Below are 18,777 nucleotides of genomic sequence, written 5' to 3'. Positions count from 1 at the left end.
TGCAAACCTCTGCAGTAAACATTCATAATATCTTCCTGTAATATGTATAACTTACCGCATAGGACATACCTCTTAGCTGCACAATAACTACAATAGCTTTCTTTGGTTAAAGTTCATCCCAGCATAATATACTGCAGCAATTGCAAAGATGCAGTGATTAGAACAGAAGTACAGTATAAAGCAGCATATTAGAACATTTGTGGGGGAGATTATGGTTTAAATCCCTGTAGTTTAGTGAATTACACTTTTAGCATCAATTTAAAGCGGCAGTGCCCGTTTTTCGTCAGTGTGACAATTTTATTTTTTATTTTACATATGGCGGCGAGGGTGACCAATAAAAAGTCACAACATCCTCTCCTGATGTAGGAACAATTTTTGGATGGGGTGTGCTGTACATATGAAATATGAAACCTGCAACATACATACAATATCATAGAGTAAAAATGTATAAACCCAGAGGGGACTGCAGTCCCCTCAGCCCCCATGCGTTTCTTCATATTGGCCACTTGAGCGAGCCTTACCCCGCGGCTATATTATTTCCAGCAGGCAAGTATTTTTGCCCAGTGAACTAACTGAGTTATATCTCAGGAACTGCAGTGGGCATCTGGGGGGGAGGGAAGCTCCAGGAGATGTTCAGGTGATTAAGAAAAATACCCCCTTCAAAACTAAGTGATGGTGAAAGCTGATATTTTGGTGTTTGATATATAGCCCCTCTTTAAATCATTTCACTTAGGACTATTAAATGATATGTAATAAGAGAAAAGGTAAGGGTGGGTATAAATCAGAAAGTCGCCCACTGTACAAGATATTGTAAAAAAAATATATACTCATAACTAAGTGAGCCAACATGTCTCCTCCAAACTGCCTTCACTCTATTGTCACACAGTTATTAAACGGCAGACACAGATTCTAAGTAATGCGTTCAGTGTGTTCTTTTGCTTGCTTAGATTCCTTATCTGAAATGTACAGTGGAGAGAGGTTCCGGAGTAATGGATATGCTGAAGCCATGAGCAGTAGTTTAGTCACACCTATAAGATTACTCACTCTACAGCACAACAAAGCTCCTCTCTCTCTTCTTTTATCTCATCCTTATTATATCAGTAATTACATGTAAATTCTCTTTGTACAAGAATGAAAAAAGGGCACCGTAAGAAATGTGTGCAGAGGTTCATATAATGGAGACCGATTAGGGTGAAATTATATCTTGGCTTTATTGAGCCTGTTCCTTTATCCAGGCAAAACATACAAAAACAACAAAATAACAAACCCCTATCCCTTTGTAAGGGGTAACTTCCTTTCCCAGACCCTATCTGCAGGCCTGTAGGGATATTCCAATTACCAGCCTATCACCCCAATGTCTCAGGAGGTACCTTAAGCAGGTGCCCTCCATGTCAGTCTCTGGCAGGTTCCTTGGTCCTCTGTGTCCAGGAAATATAGGTCTCTGGGTGTCTGGATGTCTTGATCTCAGCACACTTTTGTGCTCAAGACGGTGTCTGTGTGCAGGCTTCTCTGCTTTCCTGTGTCAGCCCAATTGTGAACTCAGGAATCTCTCCTGTTTCTCACATCAGGCTTTTCTCAAGAGTCTGAATCAGCCAGGTGGAGTCTGGCTGATTGCTTGTGCGCAATTAACCAGCACAATGCTGGATTTAGAGGAAGTTTCTCTCAAACAGTGATAAGTTACATACCTCCCCTGTTTGTGGGAAGTTTGGGCTTAGCACGACCAAAGCCCATCATACCACTCTCGCTAAATATATCCCTGCAGCTCGAATGAGAGTGGATGGAGAATGAGAACCCTCAGTCCCGCTGGGATTGGAGCCCTTTCTCCCAGTTATTTAGTGTCTCCTCCAGGAGGTGCTTGAGATAAGCACCCCTCTGTCGCTCGAGGAGGACTTTTTCCAAGTACAGTCTTAATTCTGACCGCTTGGTCATGAGTTTTTTCCCCTGCATCAGGCGATCCTTTTTTTTGTAGGCCGACTGTATGGCGACAGTCGCAGAGCGTTTCCGCAAATAGCTTTCTCTCGCCATCTTTTCCATGGACTCCAATTTATCATTAAATGTCCATTCCTTGTAACCCTTGCTCAGGTCTTGTAAAGCTTCTGTCAGCTTACTTTTGAATTCTGCAACACAGAAAATAAGCGCAAACCCAAATCATCTAGTGTTATAAGAAAACAAATACATTTATATCACCAATAGGGAAATGCAGCTGGTATGGGGGTGTTTCTCAACAACCGTAGATAAGGCAACATCATCATTTGGGACTATTTATATGGGACTGTGCACTGAGCTGTATTATTGCACCCCTGAGGAAGATCGTAGTAATGATTGAAATGCATAGGGTGGTCCCATTCATGTTTGAGAGCACTGTGCTGACTGTCTGCTTTGCTATCTGGTGCTACTGCTGTGAGACCGAAGGCGTCAAAGATGGAGGATCCCATTGGCTTTGACATCACCTGCTGTCCGCTCCAGAGCAGGATCACACAGACCCTCCAGCCGCTGCAGAGAGGGACGATCGAGACTTCTAATGAACCCAGCGTGGTCAAATTGCTTGTGTTCTTAGGGGAGCATGTGAGTTGAATAGGCTCACTGCTCATGCATGTTTTTTAATTAAATTGTATTATACTATATACTTTTCTTTTCATTTACGGTCCGGGAGAGTTCCTGCCTTATAACTGCTCCAGATCAGAAATCTGGAAACACCTGATTTACTTTTTTACCACGTGAATGGGCATTCATAAGTGTGACTCTTATTAAGTTGTTTTAAATACACATTTGCACTGTGTTGTTTTCCCTTTTTTTACATGCCTGAGAGGAGTTTTTGCGCCTGGGAGTGTTCTTGTTACTTTTGAATTCTTTCTGATGTCTGGAATCTATTTCTACTATCGTAGACTTGTGCCATTTCATGTTATCACTTAAGAATATTCAAGAATAGCTATTTGAGTTTTCAGCTCTTGAAGCTGTCCTTCTGCACTTCTTTATCCACTGAATGCAGTTGCCAGTTCAGCTTCTTTGGAGTTGAGTTGCGACTCCACATCTCCCAGTAGACTCAGAGCAAGGCTTAAATCTGTTTCCTTTTCTCTATTTCTGACCTGCAGCTGCTCGTGCTCCTCCTGGGCATTGTCCAGCTCCAGCCAGGCCCTCTCATTGGCCATGTATGTGGTTCAGCAATTTGTGAGTATCGGCCATCTTGGCCTCATAGTGCAGTGCCAGGCTTTCTCCCCTGAGTTTAGGGTGACCACCGGCATCGGGTTTGTAGCCATATTCACGGGTGGTTCAAGCTAGGCTGAGTTTTTATCCATACCGATTGACTCCAGTGGCATCTCAGTTTGATAGTTACCTATTGTTGTACCTGTAGAGTTGAGAACACCGAACCAGTTCTGCCTCAATCTAGCCAAAGACTGTATCTTTCTAGCGGCTATTTTCATTGTGAGGAATATGGCTTGGGCCATGGGGCCACAGTAGCATGACTGTATTGGTATTGCGCTTCTCAGTCGTAATTCGGTTCTACTTTCCTGACTTGTGTGGAAAGCCGATTGTAGTACTGAGATGGCATTGTGGGTGCGCTTATAGCTTGCTTGGTTGGTTGTGATGTAGAACCTATATCTGGATTGAATCACACCAGCAGTTTCCTTCATTTTTTTTATAGTATCTTTGCTGCAGACACTTCCTAACATTTGACTGTAGTAAGATTACACACTGCTTCAAATGTTCAACATTTTTTCTTTGACGTTGCATTCTCCATATGGATTGGAGAAGGCAGGCTGCTTTTTTCTGGCTATTTCGCCGACAAGTTTTCATTCCTCTGTAGGCAGCCTGGATGGTGAGTGCTGCAGAGCGTTTGCGCAGATACATTTCTCTTTCCAACCTTGCTCGGACAAGAGCTTTGTAGTACTTCTGAATTACTCTGCTGCTTTTCTCCCTTTTTAAAAGGTTTAGCGGATCAGCGAGAGAATCCTGTTTCTGGAGTTTGCTCTGTGTGCGCATCAACACATTTTTCATTATTTTTGAGCTCTGCGGATTTCTTCGCTAGGGCTGCAGCTGCTTGCCTCAGTTTCTGGACCTTCTTGCGCCCCCTTTTGTACTGAATTACCTGATCTCTAAGCTTGATCTCTAGAGATGCTCTGGTGGTGCTCAGGGTAGCCTTCAGTTTCTCATGCTGCCTGCAGCACTTGTACTTCTTTAGCAGCCTGCAGAGAACGCTGCTTCTCTTTGGCAAGTGCGTAGGTGCGTTTGGTAGGTGCGTACGCAGACCTTGCAGTTGGTTCTGCAGTAGGTGCTCTGCTTGTGTGCATTGCTCCAATAGTTTCTTTATTTTTTCTAGCTCTTGCAGCTTTTCATTCTTTTCACTGACGTGGTCAGTCAAATAAGCCTTGTATTTTCTCTTTTGACAGTCTGTGCAATATTCAGGGCCTCCTTGTAGTCCTCCTTCCATTTACACACTTCTGAGTTGAGACTCCCGGTCTCCTAGCGTGAGACTTCTATCTCTAGGTTGAGGGTGTGATGCTCTTTCTGAGAGACTCTAAGATCCATACTGAGACTGTAGACAGCTTTTTGAGAGATGAACCTCATTCTGTAATCTGTCTACCTCTGTCCAGACACTGTTGACCTCCTGGTGTGAGGCATTCAGTTCTATGCGGAGAGTGTGAACCTTATTCTGAGAGACTTCCACCTCTCTATGGCAATTGCGAACCTCTTGCTGAGAGAGACCAAGCTCTTTTAGTGCCTCCTCATACTTTTTTTTTTCAGATTAGCAATTATTCTTTAAGATTGGCGGTAATAGTAGCATTTGCTGTCTTCAGCTCAGTCATCTGGTTCTCTAAGTCACTACGGAAGCGACGCTCCATGTTCCTCACTGTCCCACAGTCAAAGGCGATTGAGATCAAATCACTCTGTAGGCTGGCATTAGCTTCCTCCATCTGGTTTAATCGTTTACAGAGCAGATCACTGTTATGCCTGGCAGCTTCCAGTGCATTTTCAGGGCTGGTGAAGGGATCGTCACTCACTGGTTCCGGCTCCGCTTCCCTGGTATGGTCAGTTGACGGTTCCTCACTGTTGGCACCTGACAGACATTTCTTTGGGTTACACGACTTCTGCCTTGAGCCCTCTGGATATTCTGTCATCCGTGTGACAAATCCTCCATTTTTTTTTCTAGGCTGCAGGGCATCTCGGCCTCCCTTTTTCTCCGCCAACTCTGGACGTGTCTGTTCCTTCCACGGTAAGTGAAGAACCGCTTTTCTTTTTTCGCCTTCTTATTTTGGACGACACTGTCCCATCAGGGATATTGGGGTCTCCGTCTTTATTTGACACTTCAGCAGCTTCACTGTATCTGCCAGGCTTTTCTTGCAGTTGCGTTAGGTGGCAGGAATATTCGGGGTCATAGAGACCTGTTTGTTTGGTGCGAACCGAGTTTAGACACCTCCACCATTCTTGGGGTGTTTTGTGGGTGTGACTCAAGAGGTATCTTCATCCATATCCTCATAGGACCGGAAGGGCCACGCTTCCGTGGGGTAGTGTTCCGTTCAGGAACACCACATCTTGTCCTCCATTTTGGGGCTATCAGGTGTATTTTTCTTCCTCACCTCAGGAGGCGCTATTGCAGCTGTTTTCACTGTATTCGCTAGAACCCCAGCTGGTAGTCCTACAGGCGGGCAAACTTTGCTTGCAGAGTTTATAGCTCTCACAGGTCTCTCTGTAGACTTTTTTTTTCTTTTTCTTCTTCTTTACTTTTGCAGATTCTAAGACATCAGTAGTATAGTGCAGACATTCTTTCTCATCAGTAGTACTGGATGTACTCATGTTAAGAAAAACTTCTGCATTTTCCTTGTGACCACAGTGCGTTGCTTGCTGCTGCAGTTCCTTGGCACATTGAAAAAAATATTCCTCTGGCTGCTGCCCTTTTTCAGGGGAAACATAGGGATCGTCTGAATAAGGCCTGAAGGGACACTGCTCCGTGAGGCAGGGCTCTTTACACCAGGAACACATTTTCTTCCCCATTCTTGCAGAATCTCTATTTGACTTCAGCTGGGTGGCCATTTTCAAATCCAATGGGGGTTTTTTTTGTTTTGTTTTTTTTGTTACAAGCAGTGGGGTAGTCTCTGGTCACAGCATCAGTCCCTTGTGTGGGTCTGTCCTCCCAATCAAACTGTGGCGAAGTGGCTTTCTCCAGTGCAGTTGTAGCTTTCCTGCCTGGATGTGTAGCCCTTTAAATCTGGTCACTTCTGCACATGATTCTTTGTTTTGTTGCTCAGGCTGTTTGCAGGAACTATATGCAGGCAAAATCACAAAAAAATCACAGGCAGTCTCTGGGGCCCCTTTGAAATTCAAGGGCCATCTCTCATACCAACTTCTGACACCATATGTAAGAGATGTGTGCAGATGTTCATATAATGTAGACCAAGTATTGTATCAATTATATCTTGGCTTTATTGAGCCTGTACCTTTTAGCCATTCAAAACAAACAAAAACAACAAAATAACAAACCCCTATCCCTTTGTAAGGGCTAACTTCCTTTCCCAGACCCTATCTGCAGGACTGGGGGGATATTCCCATTACCAGCCTATCACCCTAATGTCTCAGGAGGTTCCTTAAGCAGGTGGCCCTCCATGTCAGTCCCTGGCAGGTTCCTGGGTCCTCTGGGTCCAGGAAATATAGGTCTCTGGGTGTCTGGGTATCTTGATCACAGCACACCTTTGTGCTCAAAACAGTGTCTGTGTGCAGGCTTCTCTGCTTTCCTGTGTCAGCCCAATTGTGAACTCAGGTATCTCTGCTTGATTGCCTGTGTGCAACTGAACATCACGCTGCTGGATTTAGAGGCAGTTTCTCTCAAACAGTGATAAGTCCCTGTTTCAGAAACATTGAGTAAAGCTGATTGATAAATATAAGTCACTAAACAATAAATGGTTACTCCTCATTTACTTAGGATTATCAACCACAATGTTACTTTTTACATAGATTTGTCAGTGTATTATTTACCTTTTTTTCCATTACGCTGAATGTACACAGATTGTAAAATCTAGTTAATTAATTATTCAAGAACTTTTACATAAGAATAATGTGGAAAAACAGGTGATGATTGTGTTAACTTAAACGTGTGACCGAATAAGGTTTACATTTTGATCAAATGTAGTTACACAGCTAATAGAAAAAACTTTAAAATGTGATGATTTTGCTTGATAAAATTAGTTGAGCATGTCTTTCTCACTCCTCTTCCCCAGCATCTTTCTCTACCTTCCCGTCTCCCCCCAGAATGTGTCTCTCTCTTCCCCTAGGAAGTCTCTCTTCCTTCTTCCCACAGAATGTCTCCCGCTCCCATCTTCCCCCCCCCCCCCCCCAGCATGTCTCTCTCTTCATTGTTCCCCAGCATGTCTTTATATCTGAGCTCAAAAGAGCCCAGTTCAGCTCTAAAGGACCCCCTCTCCCCCCCCCCCCTCCTAGTGGTTACAATGCTTAATAAAAAAGTGAGGGATTGCTGCTATAATCTTATGCCATAATTTTAAAGTAGGTTTTGTTAAAGGTAATGACAAATATTTACCAAGTGGTGCTGCCCCTTAGGAAACCTGGCACTGGAAGTCACCTTAAAGTCCGTTCACTTAAATGGGTAAGTGTTTTCTGGCACCAGAAGTGTCTTATGGAGTAACACTGCTTTGTAAAATATGATCTACAATGTATACTGCTATGATCTATATCTTTACTATTACTTTACATTATTTCTGCCTTGTATGCTAATAGTGATTCTTCTTGCAGGCAAAAGCAACAGGACAGGAGCTCTATCAAAAGCTGTGCGAATCATTGAATATTAAAGAAGCTCACTTTTTCGGCCTCTGCATTGTTAAGAGTAAGTGGGAAGCCTTGAATCAAAGCACCCTCACAGCTGTCATGGTCTTTAACAAAACGGTGAATATGGACCATAACGGGTATTTTAATGAAAAAGTTCTATCTTTTAATATTGAGACTATTTTAGCTTGAGTGATGCAAAAATGTGTGAGGCTCACTCAATTAAGAAACCAGGCTTGATACAAACTGATATCTACCTTGCAACAGTCCAAGAGTACCCACACGATACCCAAGCGTATGCGTGTTCTTAGAAGAGCTTATCATGACTAATAGGGTATATTAGACAGTAGCACAAAGGAGCCAAGATGAAGACGTTAAATAGATACTATTTGCTAAAAACACGTATTCAACATTTCTAGCACTGGGCCATGGGCCGCCTACCCAGCTCCCCCCGCCTGACCCTGGCAGCAGCCGTGGAATTAGCCCGCCAGTCTCGCCCCCCTCCAGCCGCCTACCTCCCGTGCCCCCCTGAGCCTACACCCCGCCGCAGAGAAACCAGGGGCGGGGGGGGAGCGTCTGGTGGGCAAGGAAGCAGCACCCACCCAGTGACTCACTCTACCCAGTGACTCACTCTACCCAGTCACCCACCCAGTCACTCACCCACTCAGTCACCCACCTAGTCACTCAGTCATGTCACTCAGGCCCCAAGTCAGTCGCTCACCCACGCACCCAGTCAGTCGCTCACCCACGCACCCAGTCAGTCGCTCACCCACGCACCCAAGTCACCTAACCAGTCACCCAAGTCACTCGCTCAGTCACCCAAGTCACTCGCTCAGTCACCCAAGTCACTCGCTCAGTCACCCAAGTCACTCGCTCAGTCACGCTACCCAGTCACTCTACCCAGTCACTCACCCACCCACCCAGTCACTCAGTCACCCAGTCACTCACTCGGTCACTCACCCACGCACCCAGTCACTCGCTCACCCATGCACCCAGTCACTCGCTCACCCATGCATCCAGTCACTCGCTCACCCATGCACACAGTCACTCGCTCACCCATGCACCCAGTCACTCGCTCACCCACGCACCCAGTCACAACTTTTGCAACGGCTACGGAGACGGGTAACGTCATCCGTAGCCGGCACTATAAGCACAGCCTTAGGGATTCACTGGCTCTTGTTGAACATGTAACTTAAGATCAGGCCTCAGTTCAACTTCCAGTGTAAACGCAAAACAAATATTTGTTTTCTGCAGAAGGTACAGATTTGCATGAATACACTGACATTCCAATAAAAATAAGCAGTGTGCACAGTTTATCTGTACTATTTGAAGGGCAGTGAATAAAATGAACATATACATAGCTATATGGAATGTTTAGAAACATGTAACTAATGGATGAGAAAGAAAGTTAACCACCTGTGTTTCCCAAATATAAATGTTAAATGTCCATTTGGATGTTGCATGGCAGTCACTCATACTCTTAACACTGTACATCTAACTAAAAGAAAAAAAAGAATAGAGTACTTACAAACATATTTTGTATGAATAACAAATTAAGTTTAGTGCATTAGCAAAATATGGACTGTAAATGTTGCAATAAAGGGAACGCATAGTCATAAAACACTATTATGTAGCATTGGTATAAGTAATTTAAAACACAGGGATACTTAAAATACATAGAGCTTTTGCTGAGGAATGCACGAATTTGATCAAAGCTGCAATATTTCCAAAAGCTGTTCAAGGTTGATTTAAGAAATATTTTTTTTTTTCCTGGTCAATTCACATTATTGTAAAATGTTTACTTGATTTGTTCAATGTAGACAATTATTTCACAAATTATGTAGTATGGGCAGGAAATATTGAGCTAATAAGTGTCACTTATTTAGCTACAATGTTTCTTACTGTGTGCAGAAATCCTGGAAGACTGTTCAATGTGAACTTCTGCACTGCCAGTGAGTCAAAACTTACAGGAGGTGGAATTAGTGGGCATGACTTCAAAGAAAGATATACTGTAGCAGGCACATGAGTGCTATGAACATGTGCAAAACAAGAACTAAAGTACTGTAGAGTGGCAGAGCTTGACTGAAGAATACTGGTGTTCACTAGCTGTTTTTATAAGTGCCCAAATCCCATGTCCCTCAGGGACACTGATGGAAAACACGTTGCTTTGTTGACTACATAGAAAGGATACCTCCTCATTAATATCCCAATGATATATATATATATATATATATTTTTTAAAGGCAGTTTGCTAGTCATGGTGTTAGAGATGAATGTCCCATGTAAGATTATAAGCATGCCAATGCCCAGTGAATTAGAAAAGCCTCTTGTGCAATTTGTAGGGCATGTTTACACATTCAATGAGTTTCTTTTCACATAATACAATTCAAAGAACTGGACTGTTAAGGAATCTACGGGCAAGATATATACTCAATTCTTAGGCGAACTAACAGTTGCCCATTTGGAGAGGTTGGTATAGATGGTGTTTTTTGTTTCTCGACATCTTTCCAGGTGTACATTAGCAAATAGTTTCCAGCAGCCCTTGATCAGATCTGATTTGCAATGCGTTGTTGGTGCCAAGATTTCTAGTTTGAGAGAAAGAATGCAGCTTGACCATATGACAGAGATTGTGTTGGCTTCATTGCTAATCCAGCCAAATCACCTACGCGAGGGAAGAAAAAAGGGGACTCTTTGTTTTTACAGATGGAGGCTTACACTGCAGGCTGGCATTCCAACAATATTAATTTAATTAAAGCTGGAATGTGGTACAGCATTCCTACACAGAAGGGAGGACTGCAGGAGGATGGGGTGCCAGTTTTGCTGTGGACGCTTTTTTATATCTATGAAGAGGTTTTTGTTTTTTTATATGAAGTATGAAACATATTGTAGAGAAATACATTCTCACACATTTTAAGCATGTCAATGTCTACTTCAGATTATACTGTTTGCAGTGTAATTGATGTTCAACATTATAAAAAGGTGTACTATCACATACTGTATGATATATACTGGATTGACAAACTAGTGAGAACAGTTAGTTGTAACCCATTCTCTACTGCGAAAAAGTGCAGATTAACAAATATCACATGGTATATAAAAGTCCTTTTTTAGAAGCTGTCACAGGAGACCAGGTTTATCAACACCTTTTATACCGGGATCATTTGATTGAGCAAAGCAAGGAGGTAAAATAAATTGTAATTTATTTCAGGAAAAGACATATACACACACAATGTAACATAATTTACACAGTTAACACACTTACTGGGAACGGGGCTAACAAGTAAAATCTTCCTTTAAACGAAATTGTCAAAAATGACCTCTGTAGGAGCCCGTTCCAATGACTGGGAGGTACTCGCGAAAGTAACTGATTTCGGCATGCAATGCCAGCCGCGACTGCTACGTTCTCAAACAGCAGGACTTAGAGTTTCTAAGTCAAAATCTCTGAAGCCGGCTTGTGTCTATTCTTCACAGCGCATCTTTGAATTTGCCGCTGATGGTTTGGCGCTTGGAATCTGCCGCCCTGATTGGCTGCAAGGTTTCTTATGGGTTTCAGTGTCCCATTCACAAACCTCTACAGCCTATCAGCGCGTGGGAATTCTCCTGCCAGCCAATCACCGATTTGCCGGTATTCTAAAGCCGGGTGGGCACCTTTTCTCATTCTGCTAAGGGGCATGCGCCAACATGGCACCTCGGACTCTTAGCATATGGAGCCCCCCGTGGCTCCAGGCTCCACAGAGTCTGGGGTTGGGCAAATGGTTGCCGGATAGCCCTGTGTTAGCCCAAGACGGAGGTACTCAAGTATAACTGCAGTACTCCTCCTGTTCTAACACCTCGGCATCCCTGAGGCTTTCAAGACCGGACTAAGCACAGACCCATAGGCACCAAGCTTGGTAGCCATCTGGTCCCTCGGAATCCAGGACTTGGAGATCCCACAGTTCATTGACAGGTTATCAGTACATATACATATTAAACATAACTCTTTAATAAAATATACTGTTCCCTGTATCTCTTGTTTTAAAAAGGTGTAAGTCCCCGTTCTGGTGTCAGGGGCGCTTAGGAGGGGACTCCCTTCTTTTTATCCTGTTTGCCCATGGTTAAATAAAAGCTTTTTTTAGCGCAGTCCAGCCTTATCATTTTTGCCTGCAGTGCCCGCTGATCCACTTTCCCCTTTCGTTAGCTTTATCATATAGCTGGAGCATCCCCTGAACCCCTATACTAGGTTCAGGGTATCTGGGCATATACCCCCTTATACTAGGGACCCCCTGTATGTTGGAGGTATACATTAACCCCTTTATGCCCCATTTACCTTGTCTGGATCATGCTGCACAGGAATCCTGGCAGTGAGTAGCAAGAACGTTTTGAGGGTCGGAGTTTGCACAGAGCAATGTGCTTTAATCTATCCGAGACTCTTACTTGATTCCCGGATACATCGTTTGGGTGTCCTGTAACTTTGGAACTCCCCCCCCCCCCCCTCCCTGAAATTTATAGCCTAGAAATCCCAGCACAAAGAGAAAAGCAAAACACAGAAAAATCTTTAATGTCGCATAATTTGCACAGTTACAGCAATGCATCTCCGACATCTAGGTCCAAGAGCTGACACTCTAGGACCTTCACACATGGGTTAGGGGTAACCAAGTGGGCTTAACCTTTATTAGTGAGCCTGGTTACCCCTTCACTGTCACAGTGGCTGACTAAAAAATGTTGTAATGTTGCAGTGCAGGATTGAGTTCTAAACCAATTATTACAAATATTTATTCAAGACCAGAACACATTTGGGGAATTTTCAAAAAGAATACAGTAAGTGATCAGTGTTAAAAGGGAACGTAAATAAAAAGTTTTCAGCACGTGGCAAGTGCTAAAGAAGCCTTCACTGCATTGTTGTGCTTTCCAGAAAATAAGAACTTGAACAAAACCTTCTGTAATTGTGTTCCCCCTCTATGTACTGTACTGCGGAATATGTTGGCGCCATATAAATAATGATAATAATAATGCAGCTTTTGTGTAGCTGAAACATGAATGCATCTTTATCTTATGAGTATTTATGTTTAAATTCAATGACAAAACACAATGACAGGTTCTACAGTTTAACACAATGGGTATGGTCATTATCTCACTTGCAAAACATGGCAGGGACCACGTGGCAGTAAAGGGGTAAAGTGTGCAATTTATTCAGGCCACCTCTGTGATCCTCTTAACTGCTCGGGTCTACAAATGTTAGAAAATTCTGTGCTCAGAAGATAAGAAAGCCAAGGTAATATTAGCCTTTATGTAGTTATTACAAAATGTTGAGTTGGGGGTCACCATATTGTTAGCATTATGGCTATTCCTATTTTTCTGTAAGAGCAAGTTTATCTATGCCTGAAAACATAATTGATTTTATTTTTAGAAGGTTACAACTGGACCAGTTTCTGACACATGTTTTTTTTTTTTTTTTTTTTTTACGTCCTTCAAAGTGACCATAGTGGCAATAACATTTCTAACGTTTTAAACCTTCAAATGAACTGTCCCCAGTTATCTTGCTTGATTAACTTTGTTTGACCCTGGCTAGGGTCATCTGGGGGATAACCGCACTCCATTCCTGTCCCTAGGTTCATTTCAAAGGTCGGGAAAGCATTATGTTGGTCCCAGACCACCAACTCTTGAAACCTTGATGGGGAGATTTGCCAGATTGAGGATCTCCAGCATAACATGAGTTAGAAGAGGTTGATAATAATGTTTTAGATTTCATTTTCTGTTAGATTGCTGCTCCACAACCTATTGTCTTTAGTTAAGGCAACACAATATACATGAACATACACAATTACATAATAGGCCAAAATCTAATGCCATGTCTATGGTAGTGATATTTATTCAAATACTTCTGCTTTGCTCTCTTTCAGATAATGAATATATATTTATGGATTTAGAGCAGAAGCTCAGCAAATATTTTCCAAAGGAATGGAAGAAAGAAACAAGCAAAGTAAGTCAGATATTGTCACAGAATATTATCAAAATGCCACCACCACCAAAAAGCCCCCTTCATCTCTAGTAATCATGAGGCAGATGGTGTTACAATAAACTCGTTGAAATACCTGATGTGTATTTGGCCGCGTCCATGGTTATCGCACTCGTGGCGTGATCAAAATGATGTGCCTCTATGAAGCTGTCTTTAGAGCATGCGACTACGGCGACCAGAAGCGCTGGCTCTTGCGATGGGCGAAGAAACAAATACATTTGTTTTCTCACACGACGGGCGGGTCACGTGAGCGGTTCACCCAATGAGGGTGAACCAGCTCCGTGACGTCACGGCCATGCCCCCAACACGCCTCCCCGTGTCTCCGTGTCCCCGCCTCCCCACAGATTGCGGCAGGTAAAGGCGCACGCCACGTCATGTGCATGATAGCGCACGCTCTCACACCATGGCTGCGTCCAGGGTGAATCCAGCCGGGCGGAGGCTCGCTGAGGGAAAGCGGGTGCTTTCCCTGGCCTTAGACTGCGCGCTGTCCGGGGGCGGGGGGGTGGGCCTGTGATATCACGGAGCTGGTTCGCCCTCATTGGGCGAACCACTCACGTGACCGGCCCTGCGCTCCGGCGAGCGCAGAAACGAAAAATTGTATAAGACCTACGCTTTCGCACGCTTGCGGAAGCGTGCGCGAGCCCCTGCTAAAGCTGCTCTCATTGCGGCTGCAGGGGCTCACTGCCGGGCAGCAGCGCGCCTCAGCACGGGTGCTGACCATGCCCGAGGCCTTAGAGTTTTAGACGGAGCACAGAAAAGCACTGTGTAATTTCCTTGAATCTGAACTTATCTGTATCCACAAAGTGCTGCATAGCTGGTTACACTAAAATGTAATAATAATTTCTGAATAAAGATAGCATACTTGAATCTCAAAATGCACAAAATATTTCAACTCGTTAAGGTTAGTGGAAAGCATGAGGCAGAGGTAGAGTATGCAGGTAGCATAGAAAGATCCATGGAAATTGCCCTACAACGCAGAGAATGAAGCTGGAATGAAGTTATTGTAAAAGTAGGGTAAAGATAAACAGGCTAGATTGGTTGACCAAGTGATCCTTATTTGCTACCAACTTTAAGCATTTTAGGTTGCCTAATAACACTAACTATTCTTGGCCCATCATATAATATAGCTTAAAAATGAGAGAGAAAAATGTAAGTGTTCATATATTTAACTTTTTTTTTTTGTCCTTATTTTTATATGTAAAGCATGTGACAGAGTATAATGCTATATTCTTACCTAAGCTGGCAATCGTTCGGTGCTCTGTTATAAATCTGTAGAATCCTGATTCAGTGCCTAACTAAATGGCTGCCTTCTGACTTTGTGCTGCAGTATGTGAAATGCTGCAGCTGATAAGTAACATATTACGATGTGTAACACATTATTGTTACAGCTTTCAGAGTAATAGACAGTCTGCTGTTTAGAACACAGCAACAGATCTGTTTATGATACTTTGTTGCCAAAGGGCAAAGCTAAAAAGGTGCGAGTGAGAGGCTGGTTCAAAAGAGGAAGTGGATATGACTCTATAAATGGTTGCTGTAGCAACCAAAGAGTGATTAGTACATTAAAACAATCATTAAAAATGACATTAGAAGTTTTAAAAAATGCACACAGTATTATCTAATACTACAGAACTGATTAAAAAAAAACCATCGGATTTTTCACGTTTTGCTCCTTTAAGCAGGGGTTTAAAGGCTTATCTAAGTTAAAGTATGTGATTAATTTATCAACAAGTTCCCCTATCAAACAATTACAATGAGTGCCTGGTTGGACTGGATTGCTAACCTCTCTGGTTTCTATGTATCAACGCTGTTTTGACACACTAATCTGTATTTTTTATTTATTTTTTGGAGTAGTGTTGTGTCATATGTAAGAACAGTTTTTTATATTAGATGCAGAAGGTTAGACCAGGGGTGCACAAACTGGGGGGGCGCGACAGATTTTAGGGGGGGTGCGGCGGTTCACTTTTACTTACCAGGCCTCGCGTCCACGCATCTCCATGGCGGCAGCCATCAAATGACACCGCAGGGTAATCCATATTCATGCAAGTTATTATATACTGATTTTTTTTTTTCAAGCAACAAAACACAGATGCCACATCAAGCAGTGAGATTATAAATTACAACTATTTGTAATATCATTGATTTCACAGTTATACCCATAAGGCTGCGAACCTGCTGCGGCCGGCGGGGCGCGCGGCCGCGAACCACCAGACCCTTGCCCGAGTGGTCCCTGCCCCCGCTGCCTCCTTCCGACAGGGCTGACTACGTACTGTGACGCGTCAGCCAGCCGATGCTGCAAGAATCTTGTGAATTTCGGCGTTGACGCGTCACGTGGTACGCGAGTCAGCCAGTGGGGAGGAGGGGAGGGAAGGAGCTAGTTGGGAGGCGCCTTGGGTGGGGAGCAGGGAAGGAGCTGCGTGTTATTAAAGTGTGTGTGTATATGTATGTGTGTGGGGGGGTGGGCGGCGCCACGATCAGAGCCCGCCCTCCCACTCCCGCCCCCCTCCCTCCCTCTCCGGCTCCCTGCTCCCTACAGACCGCATATCGCGGTCTGTGTCTGTCAGCGCCCCGCCTGTCTGCAGTGCGGGCGCACTGACTGAGGGAGCGGGGCCTTAGCCTAACACAAAAAAGTAAAACGAATTGCAGTTTTCGAATTTATGGTTCCACCTTGCCTGAAAAATTGACATTACTCGTGGTATTTATGAAAGACATTCATGATAAAAACCATTTGAGGGTAGAAGGTCTGTTTATTCAGAAAAACATATTCTGCTAAAAATACATTCCTACTTATCTTATTCCAGGTAACAGAGAAATTCAGTCCTCCCTGTGTTGCCTTTTTCAGAGTCCAATATTATATAGAAAATGGAAGGATAATAAGGTAAGCACACACATTTCAATATTTTTGAGCAAATGAAAATATCACTTGTGAGCACAATAACGTCTCAAACAGATCTGCAATCCTGCTTTTCACCACTGTCTCCTAGCATACAGCGCTTACACTGCAGCAAGGGATTCTGTGAAATGGCATGCAAATATTTTTGAGAATACATTGGTCTTCTTTGGCTTTGACCAATTCTCCCAGAAAAGTTTTCTCTGTCAGTTGGTTTAGTCCTTTGAGTAAGTTAAGTCAATTGGTTGACAGGAATCCATCCATGAATTGCAATGTAATGTGTTCTAATGCTTTAGTTATCTTGGTCTTTTGGCCTTTGGCTTGGGGCGTTGCCTTTCAGTAATGCATGAACTGTTTTTATAGTCTATGAGAAGATGAGAGGGAATAAGGTGGGGGCGTAAAATGTAGTGGTAGTGTTTGTGTTGTCATGTGTTTCTGAATGTGCAGAGGGAGAGAAATAAGGACCTTACGTCACAAAGTTTTATTTACTTCTTACAGCTCATATATTTCCTGGTAAAATAATTTCACAGAGGTTCCTTTGGATAAGTTAACTTTTTTTCTTTCTATTGTATATATAAATGTAAGAGCTTTCCAAAAGGGTATAGTGACACTTTATAGTTTTACCATACAATTCAGTGATTAGACGTCACATAAATGAACTGACAAAATCAAACGTGACTTTTCAGGGCTAATCAGGTATTTTCTTTAGTCATATTCAGCCTTGAAAATTACCAATAATTGTGTCATCTCACCCATCCATTTATCATTCCTCCTTGACAATCTGTTCATTTTTCTGTACATTGACATCAATGACCCCATTCTGCTTATAAAAATGATTGTGATAAAATAGAAATAGAACCACATTCTTCCTACTAATCATGATAAAATGCTGCAAGGGCTACCTTAATTATGTTGAACAATTTACATGAGGTTAATACATTCCATATAAGTGACATGGTCTTACAAAAACAATTGCATATACAAATGCATTTTCTCGTGCAGAGTAAGCAACATTCTTTTATTAAATCTGATCCTTCTAATCTATATCTATATATATATATATATATATATATATATATATATATATATATATATACTGATTGCTGTGCTTCTGGGCAATCTGATTGGTCCGTGGCCCAGCCCCGCCTCCGCATGCCTCTCATTGGCCTGCGTGGTTCTATAACCTCACATAACCAACTGCCACACTCAGAACAATCACTGCCTCACCACCTGCTCTCACCTACACATCGTCTGGCCCTCCGGTACCGCATCAACCCCCCCCCCCCGATCACCCTCATCAATGACCCCCCCTCACCCGCAGCTCACTTGCTGGCTCCCCCTCATCGTGCAGCTGACTGTTCCCCGGGACGGCCGGTCCGTTACCCCTGGCCGCTACCTTCCCCCTCAGCACGCCCTCCCCCCTCGCGGCGCTCTTAACCCTGCTTGGCCGCGCGCTTCGGGACATGGGCATGAGGGCGGGGCGGGGGGAGCATGGCAGTGGCGATGCAGCTGACTGTCAGTCTCGGCTATGGGTGTAGTAAGATGACTGAAGCCCCGCAAGTCCGCCGGCTGTGAGAGGAGGAGGGGCCGCTTCTCAGCTTCTCTCCTCCCTCTTCTGTACATCCGCTTCCCCTTCTCTGTGTTCCGCTGACCGAGCGCTGCCGGGGCCGGAGGAGGAGAGGAGCCCCGGGGTCCTGGAGGGTAACCGGGATGAAGTGGAGCAATGTGTGCGGATCGGGAACCAAGATTCACACACCACAACCCACCCACCCAAGATTCACTTCACACCCCAACCCAAGATTCACACACACCCACACCCAAGATTCACACACAAAGATCCCACCCACCCAAGATTCGCACACCCCCACCCACCCAAGATTCGCACACCCTAACCCACCCACCCAAGATTCACACACAGATTCACAACCCAACCACCCACCCAAGATATAAGATTCCTAAAAAGATTCATCCACCCAAGATTCCCAACCCAAGATTCCTAGATTGATTAACCCACCCAAGATTCACACCCACCCACTCAAGATTCACACCCCCACCAAACAATTATTAGGGATTCACATCCCGGGCAATGCCGGGTCTCTCAGCTAGTATACTCTACAGTTAAAGT

General features: G+C 43.8%; 1 protein-coding gene across 3 annotated transcripts in view; it reads left to right on the top strand.

Annotated features, from left to right (window-relative positions):
- FRMD1 (FERM domain containing 1) overlaps window positions 1-18,777 on the top strand; it is a 114,341-nt gene that overhangs the window by 69,052 nt on the left and 26,512 nt on the right. For all 3 annotated transcript variants that reach the window (XM_075596917.1, XM_075596918.1, XM_075596919.1), the window contains 3 exons: window positions 7,741-7,831; window positions 13,650-13,729; window positions 16,564-16,640. In XM_075596917.1, the coding sequence (XP_075453032.1) occupies window positions 7,741-7,831; window positions 13,650-13,729; window positions 16,564-16,640 (248 nt within the window). The remainder of the gene's footprint in view (window positions 1-7,740; window positions 7,832-13,649; window positions 13,730-16,563; window positions 16,641-18,777) is intronic.

This window comes from Ascaphus truei, chromosome 4, assembly GCF_040206685.1.
Source record: "Ascaphus truei isolate aAscTru1 chromosome 4, aAscTru1.hap1, whole genome shotgun sequence".
Lineage (NCBI taxonomy): Eukaryota > Metazoa > Chordata > Amphibia > Anura > Ascaphidae > Ascaphus > Ascaphus truei.
Note: the sequence above shows the minus strand (reverse complement) of the source record. Positions and strands in the feature narration are given on the sequence as shown.